General features: G+C 40.2%; 1 protein-coding gene across 3 annotated transcripts in view; it reads left to right on the forward strand.

The window, feature by feature from the left end:
- Positions 1–16,940, forward strand: part of atp13a3 (ATPase 13A3) — a 53,508-nt gene that overhangs the window by 30,720 nt on the left and 5,848 nt on the right. For 2 of the 3 annotated variants that reach the window (XM_034217741.1, XM_034217742.1), the window contains exons 8-33: positions 660–729; positions 1,315–1,449; positions 1,590–1,662; positions 2,440–2,571; positions 2,721–2,903; positions 3,368–3,525; positions 5,131–5,319; positions 5,506–5,567; positions 5,803–5,953; positions 6,176–6,295; positions 9,103–9,120; positions 9,296–9,449; positions 10,453–10,573; positions 10,668–10,792; positions 11,523–11,683; positions 11,881–12,009; positions 12,144–12,223; positions 12,416–12,458; positions 12,557–12,666; positions 13,068–13,164; positions 13,253–13,325; positions 13,435–13,612; positions 13,737–13,912; positions 14,013–14,101; positions 14,312–14,392; positions 15,157–15,249. In XM_034217741.1, coding sequence (XP_034073632.1) covers positions 660–729; positions 1,315–1,449; positions 1,590–1,662; positions 2,440–2,571; positions 2,721–2,903; positions 3,368–3,525; positions 5,131–5,319; positions 5,506–5,567; positions 5,803–5,953; positions 6,176–6,295; positions 9,103–9,120; positions 9,296–9,449; positions 10,453–10,573; positions 10,668–10,792; positions 11,523–11,683; positions 11,881–12,009; positions 12,144–12,223; positions 12,416–12,458; positions 12,557–12,666; positions 13,068–13,164; positions 13,253–13,325; positions 13,435–13,612; positions 13,737–13,912; positions 14,013–14,101; positions 14,312–14,392; positions 15,157–15,249 — 3,001 coding nt within the window. The remainder of the gene's footprint in view (positions 1–659; positions 730–1,314; positions 1,450–1,589; positions 1,663–2,439; positions 2,572–2,720; positions 2,904–3,367; positions 3,526–5,130; positions 5,320–5,505; positions 5,568–5,802; positions 5,954–6,175; positions 6,296–9,102; positions 9,121–9,295; positions 9,450–10,452; positions 10,574–10,667; positions 10,793–11,522; positions 11,684–11,880; positions 12,010–12,143; positions 12,224–12,415; positions 12,459–12,556; positions 12,667–13,067; positions 13,165–13,252; positions 13,326–13,434; positions 13,613–13,736; positions 13,913–14,012; positions 14,102–14,311; positions 14,393–15,156; positions 15,250–16,940) is intronic. The other variant, XM_034217743.1, reaches the window with a different exon arrangement.

The following is a 16,940-nucleotide window of genomic DNA, read 5'->3' on the forward strand; positions in this document are numbered from 1 at the left end:
ACAGTAACCAAAAATATCCTTTAAAACTGGAGAGATAAAAAAAAGATCCATAAATAAATAAATGTTAAGGTAAAATAAGATATGAACAACACAAATAAAATAAGTTTAATTTGTTATTGGCTATGGTAGGTTATTGGTTATGTTCACATACTTATTGGATTACATCCACTTGTCTAAGATGACAACAGAGACTTTCGACCCAAACCCAGCTGTTGACTTGTGGATGCAAGCAGCTAATCGCAGACTCAACCAGAGAGAAAGTAGTAGGCCTACATCATCAGCTACCATGTCTGACAGAAAGGAAGACAGTGAGGAGAACAGTCGGGAGGGTAGTGATGACAGCTTGTAGGATTACTGGTCGTGCTAATGTTTTCTTGTGTTCACCTCTGCATGTGTGTTCAGTGCCGTGTGTCTTGCAAATAAAGTCAAGACCCCCTCCAAAGTTACGGTTTATTTCATTTTAAGGATGAGCACCAAGCAACATCACCAGGTGCTCCTTTTGAGAACCAGGGCAAAAAAGTTATGTGCACCCCTGTTTATAGAGCCCACATATTACTATGTTTATGCGTACATGTGTGTTTGAGTATGTGGTTATGTTTTGATAAGAAGGTGCAGTTTACAACACTTTGCTCATTAATGTCTCTTTCACCTCTTGTCAGGAGACTGTTCTTCGGAGTGAATGAAATTGCAGTGAAAGTGCCTTCTGTTTTCAAGCTGCTTATCAAAGAGGTAAGGCCCGGTTTGCCTTCACACAGGCAGCACGTCTTTGACGTCTTTGAAGTTTGAATTGTCTTGAATTATAGACTCCTTGTCGACTTTTGTGTGCCCAGATATTAAAGTTACAATGTTGTGAATTTATCTCTGCATTTCAGTTCCTTCAAACAATGAAATACCACACTAACCAATATTTTCCCAGCTAGTAGATAAAGAGACCTTTCTAGTTTTGTGCATTCTTTTTAAGGAAACTGTTTTGGATATCTACTTGCTGTATTTCTATTAAACGAGTTTAGTTTCAGTATGTAATTGGTACGTTGATAAATACTACTACCGCCCGTGCACGCAACACAATGAACAAAAGGGGGACATCTCATCCCCTTACACATTAAACTTGTGTACACCGTGTAACATATCTAAAACTACATAAATAAATATATGTACATCTTGTAAATGAGAACTTATGCAGACATACTGTATGGGAACTTGTTTAAATCTTCTTTTTCCCTCTCGTTGTCAAGGAAGCATCTTGATTAAATCCTCAAGTAGACATCTCCGTCTTTGAATAACCTCACTAATCTCTCTGTCTCCCTCCTGCAGGTTCTAAACCCTTTCTACATCTTCCAGCTCTTCAGTGTGATCCTGTGGAGTGCCGATGAGTATTACTATTATGCTGTGGCCATCCTTTTCATGTCGATCATATCCATAGCTACCTCTCTGTACACCATTAAAAAGGTGAGCTCCACAAATCTTGAGACTTTCAATAAATTCAGAGACATTTATCTGACCTCACATCTGGCTACATAGTTATACTCGGGTAAATATGCAAATCAAAAAGATGTCTAAAGTCTATCTTCTTTGTTCTTTTATTCCAGCAATACATCATGCTCCACGATATGGTGGCAACTCACAGTGTTGTCCGTGTGTCTGTATGCCGACCCAACAATGGTTTGTACCTTTCTGTTTTCCTTCTTTTCTTCTGTTGTTTTTTTGTTGCAGATGGTCATTTAAATAGTAGTACACCACATTTTTATTCTATTCTCTCCAAACGTAACCTCGCATTAGACTTTATTTTTTTTGCTTGTGTGCTAGCCCAGACTCAATTACACAGTCCCATTGGCTGTGTTTCAGATGGCTGCTAGTATGGGACAATGCACACTTAAAGAGAGAAAGGTTTTATGTTAGATAGAGGGCAAAGCATAGGCATTCATTTTTAAGCACTCTTTAATAGTTCTACACATAATATTATAGGTCTGTGTGGGTTATAGTATCTGCTACAGAGATGCACATGCCTTGACATTGTCATCCTGTGTCTTATCAGCTGTAGCCAATTAAAATGAATACCAAGATTGGCCAAAGGACAAAATTAGACTCATGCTCAGAATCAGTTGGAAAACATTGCTGTGGAAGTTTGAAAACTCTTATACTTTTATGTATGCATCCATTTACTGCACTGGCCCCTGTTTGCTTTTTCCTGCTGCCTTCCTAGGCATGAGTAATGAGAGAAGTGCTGAACAAGGCTCTGGGGCTCTGACACACAAAATGTCTCCTTTCTCCCCCCCACATCCTCCATCTGCTGTTGTTGAATTACACCTTACACCATTCTCCACACTCCTCATTTAACTGTCTCCTATTTGTTTTACTCCACACTCCACTTGTCTGAATTTAATGCACACATTTACTTTCTCCACTCCTCCCCTGCACCCCCCTCCCCCTTCCCAACAGAAATCGAAGAGATTTTGTCTACTGATCTGGTGCCCGGTGATGTGATGGTCATCCCCATCAATGGGACCATCATGCCATGTGACGCCGTGCTGGTCAGCGGCACCTGCATTGTCAATGAAAGCATGCTCACAGGTTAGAGGCGACATCTGAACATTTAAGAAACTCAGCAGAGAGCGCGGCTGTTGGCTTAACAACCGACCATAGGAGACTCTAAACAGCCAACAGCTCTTCTTGTTAATTGTCCAGCTGCCAGTGCTAATATCAGTCTAACCTCTAATTAGGTGAGAGTGTTCCTGTGACAAAGACCAACCTGCCAGACCCATTGCCTGGGGACAGGGGGGAGGATAATGACAGTGTCTTCAACACAGAGGAGCATAAGAGACACACACTCTTCTGTGGCACGCATGTCATCCAGACCCGCTTCTACACAGGCGACCTGGTCAAGGCTGTGGTGGTATGCACAGGTAGGTCTGTGTGTGTGTCCGGGGATGTGAATTCAGGAATGTAATGTTGAGATCATCTCTAAATTGGTGTAAATGTTCTATATGTTTGTTGTAGAAACGTTGGATCTAAAACAGTGTGACATTCAAAAGTGGTTATATTTTTTCTACATACATGCTCAGCCCACGTGTATGGTCTTTATTCTCTTGCTGGAGATGCTACTTCCATAAAGTAAGCTGTACTTAGATTCTTGACTGAAATACAAGGGTTTCATTCGTTGTTTAAATAAAGAAATCACAGGTTCTACTGCCATTTGTTAAAAGATCAACACAGCCTCTCTGAGGTTAGGAATATCCCTCTTATTCAGGGAGCCCCCTTATTAGGTGCTCTGCAGTGTAATCCTTGTTCGTCACAGTTTAGAGACCCTTTCTGAAAGGAGTGTAAGATCGAATATTTGAAAAATTCTCCTAAAAACGTCTTTACCCAGGTTTCAGCACAGCCAAAGGCCAGCTGGTGCGCTCCATCCTTTACCCAAAACCCACCGACTTCAAGCTGTACCGAGATGCCTACCTCTTCCTCTTGTGTCTGGTGGCTATAGCTGGAATTGGCTTTGTCTACTCCATCGTCCTCAGCATCATGAACAAGGTAAGCATTGTTATCTGTTTTTTTACAGAAGTAAAAGAGGGGGTGAACATGTAAGGGCAACTGCAAGAAAATCACATACTTTCCTATAGAAGATTCACTGGCTCTGTGAAATAAAGAATGATGTCCTGTGTCAAGCCCTTCATTCCCTCTGTGCAACATTGTGCTCAACATGAAACTGCATTTTATAAATGTCTGAATCACTGAGTTCCAGAGGTGGGACCAAGTCATTGTTTTGCAAGTCACAAGTAAGTCTCAAGTGTTAGCGCTCAAGTCAGGATGGGCAAATTCAAGTCAAGTCCTAAACTTTGAAAACCGAGTCTTAAACAAGTCATTATGTGCTTTTCACCAAATGTAATAACATCCATCAACAGAATAATACTTAATAATCAAACTGCTCTTTATTAGTCACATTATAATCCATTTTCTCTCTGCTGGTAAAGTAAAGTGTTTATCTTCTAATTTAAGAGGGATCAGTAAGGTAAGGCTACCGTGACGGTTTATTTCAGAAGGAGTTTAATTGATAAGATCCCTGATGTTAAGGTGACCAGAATGTTTATTTCCACTGTGTACAACATGTTGTAAGGGACCCACAATCTATCTTTATGCAAGGGATAATGTGCAGCGAGGCGGTCTCTATGGGGAAAAGAACACCTGAATCTAGATCCCTCTGCAGGTGGTACTTTAACTATATTTTGATGATAATACTTTTCTACTTTTACTTGAGTAACATTTTGAATGCAGGACTTTTTATTGTAACCGAGTATTCCTACACTCTGGTACTTTTACTCAAGTACAAGATCTGAACTTCTCCCACCTCTGGCAATAAATCCTGAGTGGTTACCAAAATAAAAACCCTGCTCTGAAGGTTATTTTCATTTTACAAATCCTGCACTCAGCTTTGCTTTCTCCAATATCATTGAAATGCAGCCAGATGCTGCTTCTTTTTTCGGTTTTCGCTCATTTCTTGACTTTTTCCGACGCGCTAGCATTTAAATCCGTCTCCCCGTGGCTCTGTGTAGCTGGCCTGTACCACTACACTTGCTGTCTTTGGAGCGTCTGCCCCCCACCCTTCTTTCACATAATGGTATGATCTTAGTGTGTCCTCGCATATGATTGGCCGCATGGTGGCCCAGCAAAATAAAGTCCCGCCCCTCCCCGCATGGATTTTCAGCAGCAAGAGTAGGACCGGCTGAAGACTCTGCTCTCCCCGACGGGAGTCTGCTCTTCTACTGGCAGCTCGCGATTGGCATGTTGGAGAACTCTGAATTAAAGTATCAAGTCACCTCAAGTCAGAGGGCTCAAGTCCAAGTCAAGTCCAGAGTCATTGGTGTTCAAGTCAAGTCGCAAGTGTTTTGTGATTTTGTCGAGTCCAAAGTCATCAAATTGGTGACTCGAGTCCAAGTCATGTGACTCGAGTCCACACCTCTGCTGAGTTCTATAAAACATGAATGGTTTGAGACATCACTTTTCCTGTCTCTCTATCGCTTGTTGCATTACAGCAGAATAAGCATCAGCATGTTGATTTATAGCTGGAGAGTTTTCTGATCAATGTGATTATCAACCATTTCAAAGTGTCCTTACTCTGTCCTTTCTGCCCTCCCCCAGGTGCCAGCTAAAACCATCATTATTGAGTCTCTGGACATCATCACCATTACTGTGCCCCCGGCGCTGCCAGCCGCCATGACAGCTGGCATTGTGTACGCCCAGCGACGCCTCAAAAACCTGGGCATTTTTTGCATCAGCCCACAAAGGATCAACATCTGCGGTCAACTCAATCTGGTCTGCTTTGACAAGGTGAGTACCTCTGGTTGTATAACTGGTAGTAGTCAGCTCTAACTTTACATATCAACTAGAAAAGTACACCACCTGAAAATAAACAAAATATGAAGAAATGGAGATATTTGTACCTCTACTGTAGTTTCTTATATTTGATTTGATTCCATGTAACTCAGTTAAATTAAACTTTCTTCCTGCTTACAGACTGGAACTCTGACAGAAGATGGATTAGACCTATGGGGAGTTCAGAGGGTAGAGAACGGCAGGTAAGCTGGTCTGGTTATCTAACAGGGAACTGCCACTGTTTCGTTGCCTTTCAGCTGCATCCAAAATATTCAAACCCCAAAGAAATCATTATCTTAAAGGTTTTTAGAAAGAAGTAATTCTCTTAGTTAGCCATTGATGAACTTGTATGGATTTGCTGATCACCTGGTGAGAGGATTCAGAATCCACAGTGTTTTTGAAGGTCTCTTGTTAACCTCATGTTTCTTCTGCCTCCAGTTTCCACCTGTCAGAGGAAAATGCATACAAGGAAAATCTAGTCAAGTCCCAGTTTGTGGCATGTATGGCCACCTGCCACTCTCTCACCAAAATAGAGGGCCAGCTGTCCGGAGACCCACTGGACCTTAAGATGTTTGAGGCCACAGGCTGGGTGAGTGGTTCTGAATCCATCCTAAAGCATGAGGATGGTCAGGGCAACACAGTTGGAAGGAGATAAATAATAGCACCTTTCAAAGGGTGTATGAGGGCAAATAGCCTTTTGAGTCAGGCTGACAGTGTGCAACAGAAAGAAGAAGATGGAATAAAAAATATATCTATATAACAGACAATTTTCTCAACTTTTTTCTTTTTTTATAAACTTTTGTCTACACAGATCCTGGAGGAGGCCACTGAGGAGGAAACATCTCTCCACAACCGTATCATGCCCACTGTGGTTAAACCCCCAAAACAGCTGCTGCCCCCAGAGCCTGCCGTAACACCAGAGCAGGACATGGTACGGAATTTAACCCAGTTGTTCAGAAAGATGACCACAGTTCCTCAATATATGGGAAATGTCTAAAACGGTATAAACCTGATATTATAAAAAAAACAATAGCTTTAGTGTGGTCTTTTTTTATCTCTTCCTTTTTAATAGTCATCCTTATACATGTGATAAAAGAGTGTCTTACTCCACAGTATTTTGGCTATAAATAGAACCAGCATTTTTATGTTGCCTTAATCAGGGTTCTTACACTTTTTCCAAATGCACTTTTCAAGCATTTTCAAGGTGCATTTTCCAGCTTTTCAAGCATCTTACAGCTGTTGTAAATTACATATTTATATACACATACTCAAATGATTATTTCCCTACCTCACATTAAATCAGATGTTCTTTATGCTATAAACAAACAAATGTGTGTTTCGTGATAGCATTCTACTTGAGGATGAAAAATTAAAGGAAAAAAAACTAAGTTTAATATTTCAAAATGAGTGACCCATCTGTATGTCCCATATAACCTGTCTGAGCCAATATAAAACAATCAGCCACATAACTTTTCAATACATTATTGATTACTATTTTTGAGGTACTTTTAGGTTGGCAGTAAACACAAGTCAGAGGTACATGGTGTACTTCTACTCCACTACAGTTCAGAGGTACATGGTGTACTTCTACTCCACTACAGTTCAGAGGTACATGGTGTACTTCTACTCCTCTACAGTTTAGAGGTACATGGTGTACTTCTACTCCTCTACAGTTTAGAGGTACATGGTGTACTTCTACTCCTCTACAGTTTAGAGGTACATGGTGTACTTCTACTCCTCTACAGTTCAGAGGTACATGGTGTACTTCTACTCCTCTACAGTTCAGAGGTACATGGTGTACTTCTACTCCTCTACAGTTTAGAGGTACATGGTGTACTTCTACTCCTCTACAGTTTAGAGGTACATGGTGTACTTCTACTCCTCTACAGTTCAGAGGTACATGGTGTACTTTTCCTCCACTAAATATGTAATCCCTTTAGTTACTTCACAGATGTGGATGAATGATGTGAAATCTAATCAAGTGTTGAATCAGACTTTAGTTCCACCTGGAGTAAATCCACAAGCTACCCTGCAGTATACAAAGTCATTCAAACTAGCTGCACCTTTACCAGCTTTGAGAACACTTTCATGATCAATCATTATAAAACATATCATATATATTATTCTGAAATGGACCAATCTGCACAATCACTACTTTTACTGTCGCTACTTTCACTATATTTTGATGAGAATACTTTTCTACTTTCACTTGAGGAACATTTTGAATGCAGTACTTTTACTGTGACAGAGTATTCCTACACTCTGGTACTTCTACTTTTGCTAAGTACAAGATCTGAGTACTTATAATTTCACTACAAGATCTGAGTACTTATTCCACCTCTGGTAGCGTATTAGTCTGAATTGTAGCCACAAAATCACGCAGAGCTGCATAAAAATAGCCTCACAATGGTAACAAGTGGAAAATAATATCTACAAATGTGTACAATGATTTGTAGGTAATGCTACTCAAGACACCTGACTTATACATCTTCAAAGGAAGACTGTGTTCATTCTACAATTACATGGGATTAAAGCAACATGTAGTTTTACTTGTATAATACTTCAATTTTATATAAAACACAGTTTGTTTTCATCTGTTTTCAAATAAACAAAGTCTTAGCTTTCAGAATATTAAACTTGTTTCGGCAAATTCAGATGATAAATACAACTTTGAAGCTTCGGCATAATTACAAGCAGAGAACGGACTAATGTAACATCACAGCAAGCATAACAACAGCCGGTGTTTCTTGTGAGTGTTTCCCCGGTACACAAACACACACGCGCGAGCTTCCCCCAGACCAGTAATACAAACGAAAATGTGTCTTCGGGTCAATGTGACTGATTTCGATAGAGCAAGTCACATTTGGTTTAGGCACGAAACATACTACCAGTAGAAATACATTGCTTTCAAAATCGCTCTGTGTCGAATCAATAGATTATATTTCGTGACTATAACACGAAATACCGTGAGTGCTGCATCCTCTGAACACCACAGGATGGCGACTGTAACGCACATAACATAGGTACGCTCCTCTGAAATGATTGTCCCCTGCAATTATTATTATCCCTCAATCGAGTTCGCTATTCAGCTCGCTAACGTTAGCTTAAACAAAAGTAACATGCCACGTTAGCCTAATCTAAAATGCTCTGCCCCGGCGTACCTTTCATGTGGCTCGTCAGCGCAGACTCTCGCATCGATATTTTTGCAAACTTTGCAGGAGGCTACTCGTGGGCTTGACCCTCGTCTTAGCCATGGCTTGTATTTGTCTTCTGCTAGCCAACGCTCGTTGAAACTGCAACCTCCTGGCACAGTCATCTATCACTCATCAGAATGCCCAGGTCACACGTAACACAAACACTTGCAGGTTGCGCGCATAGCGCGGGAAGGCCGCAGCAGAGCTGTTTTATGTAGAAGCGAAGCAATTCTTTTCTTTTAATCTAAAAAGCGAACTATTCAGTCAGACAGCAATTTATTGTAAAAGTAAAGCATTTACATTTTCAAGCACTTTATCTCAATTTCAAGCACCATTCCCAAAATTCAAGCACTTTCCCAACCTTGAAAACACCACGTCAAATTTCAAGCATTTTCAAGGATTTCAAGCACCCGTACGAACCCTGCTTAATGCAATATAAGTAATACACAGTTAATAGAAACATTTTTCAGCTATTACTGTATTGGTTGTTTTGACATATTGTGTTCTCATGGACTCGTCCCACTCTGCTCTTTTCCAATTCTAGGAGCTGTATGAGCTTTCGGTGAGTTTTCCCGCTGTATTCAAACACATTTTCTATATATATATTTTTTTCAATAAGTCATTTATTCGCATTTTCCAAGATGGACATTTTATTTTAAATGTTCTTGTCCTTCTTGACATTATTAATAAGAACCGTATTTGTTTTTGTGTATCCTTGTGTCCGTGTGCACGTGCAGTCAGCGCATGAGATAGGTATCGTGCGCCAGTTTCCCTTTTCCTCAGCCCTCCAGAGGATGTGTGTGGTGGCTCGTCTGCTAGGGGAGAAACGTATGGACGCCTACATGAAGGGGGCCCCCGAGATAGTGGCTAGCCTCTGCAAGAAAGACACAGGTGAGGAGCAAAGTTATTGTAACTAACTAAATCAGGGGTGGGGAACCTTTTTCCTCTCAAGGGCCATTTCAACACCCTCCGACGGCCTTACAAATGATTGACCTCTGCTTAAAAAAAACTAAAATCACAGCCCATTCATTTGTCCTTTCTTTCATGCTGTGCAAAGAAAAAGCAACCTCCAGATATCTTACCATGACTCGCGTATGCATGCACATGACCAGAAAGATATGGACACAAGATGTGTGCAAATGTAATTAGTATCCTATCCATGTGAACATGATTGAAGTGGGGGGGGGGCTAACCTCCTCTAGGGGGAAGATTTTTTTTTTTAAATGTTGAAGTTAAAAGCATCAATCTGGTGCACTTTGAGAGCAACATTAAGAGATCTATGAATACATCTCTCAACACCCATATGAAACAGAACTGGAAGCAGATTTTCTTTTTCTTTATGGATATTTTACTAATCACTCCCCTTTTTAAACTGTATTCTTGTACAAAAAACTTTTTTTTATGGTAACATAGTATTTCATACCTGTTTACTTTATTCTCTTGTTTTTTATAACTATAATGATCATATACAGATGTGCCTTTACCTCACTGGTTGTAGAAAAAGCTTCTTATATTCGTTAGCATAGCTAGCTAACCAGATGCTAATAACAACAAAGTTATTGACTGTATGATCAGTATGACAGATTGCCAATGGGCTTACAACTAAAGACACAGCCAAGTGGTCTCGCGGTCCGTATACGGGCCCGGAGGTTCCCCACCCCTGAACTAAATGAATAGATGCATAACATATTTAAATAAGCTAAATTGATTTTCGGTATGGTTTAAAAATTACAATTCCAGCCAATAATTACATAAACTACGGATGAGGTAAACACTGTTGCTAATTCTGAATGATACCTCTCTTCCAACAAAGCCATAGATATTTGAATTTAATTAATGATCTGTCCTTCTCTAGCTTTATTCACTTCATAAATGTTTCTCTGTGTCTTTGCAGTGCCAGAAAACTTTGCAGATGTTTTAGAGGGCTACACCAAGGAGGGTTTCAGAGTCATAGCTCTGGCTCATCGACGACTTGAATCCAAACTCAGCTGGCACAAAGTCCAGAACATCAGCAGGTAGAGTTTTGTACATTATTGATAAGATTGCCTTTGACCTTAATTTTAAACCTATCCATAATGATAAATAAGTTATTCTTTCTCTTTGAAATAGGGATCACATTGAGGCAAACATGGAGTTCCTGGGTCTAATCATCATGCAGAACAAGCTGAAGGCAGAAACCCCAGCAGTGCTGGAGGACCTCCGCCAAGCCAGCATCCGCACTGTTATGGTTACTGGTGAGGCCATGCACACATAGACACATTTGCACAGGTTTTATCAAAACCACTACTAACAGCACCATTATAGTCTCAAACTAAAACTCATACAGATATGCCAACGCAAATTGCATGCAGAACTTTTTTATTTATTTGATACAGGCAGCCGGTGGGTTTGGTAATCTGCGTATTGGCACTTATTTCATCTGCTGCACCTGCGATATCATGACTAATAACTTTTCTGGGCTGCTCACTGTAACTGGCACAAACTCCAATATCCACCAGAATTGTTTTTTACGTCCTTGCTTAACTTTGACCTTTTTAACTATTTTCTAAAGTTTGCTTTACTGGTCATAAAAGGAAACAAAGTGAAGCTGAAAATACATGTAGTTATTCATTTGTGAATCCTATTCTACACAAACAGTATAAGGCACCATTTCAGAACCAGTCTTCCTCCTCTTGTTCTTCAAATGTCCTAGCACAAAAGGCTCCTCTTCCCATTGTCCACCTAACCATCAGTTAAAGACTACAATTGACTCATTCTTATGACTTACTAATATTGGTTGTTGAGTAGTGGATCAGATAGAATCTTTGTAATGCATGTGTAGAAAGGTATAATGGAGAAGAAATTAGAAAGAGATGAAAGAGCAGAGTAGCATTACAAAAAAAATATTATTATATTAGCTGATCATTATAAAACAAGTTTCTGTAGACTTGTGCATTTATTAATGTGTGCTGTATTCACATTCAGGTGACAACATGCTGACAGCCATTTCTGTGGCCAGGGACTGTGGAATGATTCCTCCCCAAGACACAGTCATCATTGCTGATGCCCTCCCTCCACATGATGGACAGGCCGCCAAGATCACCTGGAGATACGCTGACAAGGCGAGCCAGACATCTCATCTGGAGGTGAGGCTAACAAGAATAAATGTGTCCACATAGTGAATGATAAGTAAACTAAATGACAAAATATGACCTGTGCGAACCAGCATTCTTAATCGATGTTAATACACTCAGGTTGATTCAACTCTAATGTTTTTTGAGGCAACTTTTTAATGATATGTTAATATTTTATGGATCTAATTGATGCTCCATTATACCAACAGGAAGTGAACATCACTCTGGATGATGTGTGCCACATAGATGAGCCCAAAAAACAGGAGCTGTACCACTTTGCCATGAATGGAAAATCCTTTGCCGTCATCTCTGAACATTTCCCTGACATGCTTCAAAAGGTGAGGTCTCTTAAATGAGTCACTTATTCCTTACCTGTAACTGGAGTATAAATGTTGTAGTTCATGCTGCTGTATGATCTACCTCCATGCTAACTAATACTTATTTTGATATGATCATGTGTTCTGCGTTGCAGCTGGTGCTACATGGGACAGTGTTTGCAAGAATGGCCCCGGACCAGAAAACTCAACTCATTGAGGCTCTGCAGGGCGTGGAGTGAGTGTTTAATCCCAACACATGATGTAGAGATGGGAAATACTTTGACAAGTCTCCCAAAGTTTAGACAAGTATTTTATCTACAATAAAACAACTTCATTAAACTTCAGTGGTAGAGTCAGTATTGTTTCTGTTTATGAAAAGTTGTTAACACTGAGCACAAAGTCACTGTTCTTCTTTATCTGCTCCTAGCTACTTTGTTGGGATGTGTGGAGATGGAGCAAACGACTGTGGGGTATGTACATTAACTTTAAAAGTAACATTTAATGAGACAATGAGAGTTTGACATTTAATGAATTGCTCTCTGGACATTTTTCTCACTTTTCTCATTAGGCTCTGAAGAGGGCTCATGGTGGCATCTCTCTGTCGGAGCTCGAAGCCTCGGTAGCCTCTCCCTTCACCTCGAAGACCCCGAACATCTCCTGTGTCCCCAGCCTCATCAGGTCTGTCTTTCTTTACTTCTTTTTTCACACAATAAATAAAGGGCACAGAAAATATGAATAGGACAGTGGAAACCTCAAAAGCACCAAGATGGACAATATCGTTGTCGTATGCTCTTTAGATGGGGTGGTAATGATGCATAAACACTTAATATACTGATTGAAAAGTGCTATTGATTTGGCAGGCAATTATGTTGTTTTATGTATTCATCTTTAAAATGGATTCAATTCCTATTCTTTAACACAAGAAAACCAACCCATGCTTTTAAAATCCTCCTTATTTGGACCTGTTCATATTGCTGAAAAGGCCTTTTTATGTCAGGTTGTGTTTGTTTAGCCACATGACACAATGTTAGCTTCTCTGTTGCACGGAGAGATGACACAGTGTTTGTTTTCCTTTACAGGGAGGGGCGTGCCGCTCTCATTACCTCTTTCTGTGTGTTCAAGTTCATGGCCCTCTACAGCATCATCCAGTACATCAGTGTCACTCTCCTCTACTCTGTACGTAATGCTGCTTCACAATCAATGGTAGGTGAGGGGGAAAAAAGGAGAAATCCCATCTCTGATCTGTGCTGTTTTTATTTCTTAGATCCTCAGTAACCTTGGAGACTTCCAGTTCCTCTTCATCGATATTGCCATCATCCTTCTTATTGTCTTTACTAGTAAGTATATGGATAAGGTAATGTGTAGTGTGACTCCCTTTCTTTTTCTTAATCTCTATCTTACTTTCTGCCTCTTCTCCTCACCCACCCTGCGCATCTTCACCTTCAGTGAGTCTGAACCCAGCGTGGCAAGACCTGGTGTCTCGTCGTCCCCCTTCAGGTCTGATCTCAGGGCCTCTGCTGTTCTCTGTGCTGACCCAGATCCTCATCTGCTTGGGCTTCCAGACCATTACATTCCTTTGGGTCCGACAGCAGCCGTGGTACACAGTGTGGACGCCGCTCTCTGAGTGAGTCCATGTACCTCACACAAACAAAAATAACATCAAAACATAAATGTTAGATTTCTGTATTTTAACCACAGCCTGAAAGCGTTATTTGATTGTTCTCAAATTGATCTCCCCTCTCTCCCAGTGCCTGCAACAACTCATCACATATTAATGTTGGCCACAACAACACTGAAATTGACGACCACAACATCCAGAACTACGAGAACACCAGCCTCTTTTATGTCTCCTCCTTCCAGTATCTCGTTGTTGCCATCGTTTTCTCAAAGGGCAAACCCTTCAGGCAGCCTAGCTACAAGAATTGTAAGAAACCTACTTCCTATTAAATCTGTCCTAAAATAGTTGCAAAGTTATTGTTATATGTTATAAATGTGTTTGTGCTTGCTATGTGTTCTCTCCTTAGGGCCGTTTGTGCTGTCTGCCTTGACTCTGTATGTTTTTCTGCTGTTCATCATGTTCTACCCTGTAAAAGCCATTGACGAGTTTCTAGAGGTAAGAAGATGTCAAACACAAGAAATATATTGCTTGCTGTACAGTATCTTGTTTTTTCATGGCAAGCTCTATACTCTTTTATAATTATGATATTATATAAAGTCCTACTCTGTAAGTTCATGAAGACACATAAAGCCTTAAAACAAGGCTCCTTGTAAATACTCTCTGATGGTCAGCGTTGGAGTGTTTGTTTTCTGTCTCTGCCTACAGATTGTTTGTGTCCCGTTTGACTGGAAGGTAAAGCTCTTCCTCATCATCTTAGTCAATGCTGCAGTGTCTGTTGTGATGGAGGTAAGACACACACTTCACATGGTTTCTGTTGATGTGTTTTTCTCATGCTCAGCTTTAGTTTTTTCATGCAGTGTGCTCATATTTGTCTCATTTAGTGGACTGCAAGATCAATCTTGTGTTGTGAGAAGAATTTATGTTAAGTGTTCTTGTCTTTAAAGAAACAAACTAAGGTATCTGTAATGGTTAACACTTACAGAACTGCTTAAGTTTGTTGGGCTTTTGAAGCAGATTTTGAGCACATGTCTCTGGATAGATGGATGCTCTTTAAGAAAAGAAATTGCTGTGCCACTGCACAGCAATTTATATCTATTGCTAGCTTGCCCCTGCTCTTCGGAGCAGTATAGCTATGTCAGCTTTCCCTTTAAGATGACTGCCCTTGCATACATGCATTGCTTAGCATCATTGCCGAGGTGATGCTATTTCCTAAACATTGCATATTCCTTTCACAGTTTTTAGTGTGTCAGAAATATAACCAAAATGAAATTCGCACAAAATTAAGAATGATAGCTTTTTTCAGTTTTAAGTGGCAATAGTATCCATGCTTATCTTACTAATTTGTTTCACTCAATTGTAACATCACATGTAATGACTAACACACCTTTGATAGAAGGAAAAAGTTGCCACACAAGCTTTTATAAATGGTGGGTCTGCAAAAATAATTGTAGAAAGACAAAAGACTATGTGCAAAAGACAATGCAGAAGATATTAGGAACCAAATGAGCCTCTCCTTAATTCTTTCCCCTGCCCACTGCGCTATTCCATAGACCTTCATCCTTGACATCGTCCTATGGAAGCTTGTGTTCAGCCGAGACAAACAGGGCAGCTTTGGCGTCACTCCTGTTGCCCCGACACCACAGGTTGGGAAAACCAGAGACCTTCTTCCATCGCCCGTTCATTTTCCTCTTGTGTGTTGTTCCCTCTCTCTGTTCCAACGTCCTTCTCTAAAGTAACAGAGCACACCTTTCTCTAGTACTAACCAAGACGTGCATGTGCGAGAAATCAGTTTCTTTCTAACCTGTCCTCTCGTGACCCTCTGCTGTTCATGGCTTGATAACAGTTGCAGTTTTACTTCATTCTATTCTCCGGCTCTGTGTTTGAGATATACTTCATAACTACTTTTAAAGACAAATATTCTATTTAAAATAAGGTCAAACTTAATGCTATTTTCAAACTTAGAGCTACTGTAGTTACTGTATTTAAATTGAGATACAAAAGTTTATTAACGCAAAGCATCGGTTTGCAGCTTGATTATGAAGTAAATGAGTAATGCTCTTGCCACTTTTAGAAACCACCATAAAGCTGCCGTGCTGAAGGCCTTTAACACCTTTAGCAAGCTGGTAAAGGCCGTATTAATCCAATTTGCTGCACTCTTAGTGTACAGTAGGTCTCAAGTACAGTGTTTTTAAAATCCAAGCCAGCTAGCCTTGAATGTCCAATATATAAGCTTAAGGAGAACATCTGTAAAATATGTTGTGAACTCCTTTTTTTTGTTTGTTGACCTTTGACTCCATGAGATTTAGGGAGTGGGCTCAGTCATTAAGCCATCTGCTGCCAACTCCTTTAAACTATTATCATGCTGAATTTTATTTGGAATGACCTGCATGCATAAATATTTGTTGCAAGTTATCAGTGTAAAGAAATGTGCCTGTGTTTAACGCAAATGGCTTCTGTCCAGTTAAATATGTTTGCATGCAATGTAGGGCTGCACGGTATTGAAAAAAACTGACATCGCGGTTCCCCCCCCCCCCCGCGGTATATATTGCGTTTTTTTTAACCTGTTAAACCCCAAAGTCCCGGCGGGTACTTTACTTTTTTTTTTCACGACAGTGTCTCAGGGGATCGTAATATTTAAGAACCTATTAATGTGTTATACCAGATTAACGGAAATAATCTCAGCTAACTGACGATACAAACCATTTTATACCAAAACAAAACACAAGTCTCATAAGAAGCATCTAAATGACCCCTGAGCGAAAAATGCTAACGCACTTTGGCACAGAACTCAAGATAAAAGTACCCTTATTATTACTTATCGTAGCTGCACTTACAAGATATCCGATTAAAGCTGAGGTTCGACAGATTATTTAGGTATATAGTATCATCACTGAGTGATCTGAACTTGGACAGGGGAAGCAAACACAGACATCACAACACGTACCTTTACGTAGCTTCGAGGGGAGATGTATCACCGTAGCTGTCAATCTGATCAAAAGACGTGTGCAATGGCATTAAAACGAGAAAGAAAAAAACGCGGCTGAATCGGTTAATCCATAGGTTTTTAACGTCTCTGTATAAAAAAATGATTTAATTTATAATCCATAATTCCATTTTTATGTAAATATCGCAGAGCAAAAGTTAGCTGCTAATGGTAGCCACCAGAGTGGCTGCTGCTTCCGGTCTGGGCTATGCGGAAGTCTCTCACACACACATTACCAAATAAGGACTGTGTGATTTCCCCTCGATTCCATTGGCTCTGACGGTCAGAAAGAGATGTCACATGTCAAAATCCAGCAAGGTGGGCCAGAGATATGGAAAATCCACCCAAAAG

Source organism: Gymnodraco acuticeps, unplaced genomic scaffold, assembly GCF_902827175.1.
Source record: "Gymnodraco acuticeps unplaced genomic scaffold, fGymAcu1.1, whole genome shotgun sequence".
In the NCBI taxonomy this organism is placed as follows: Eukaryota; Metazoa; Chordata; class Actinopteri; order Perciformes; family Bathydraconidae; genus Gymnodraco; species Gymnodraco acuticeps.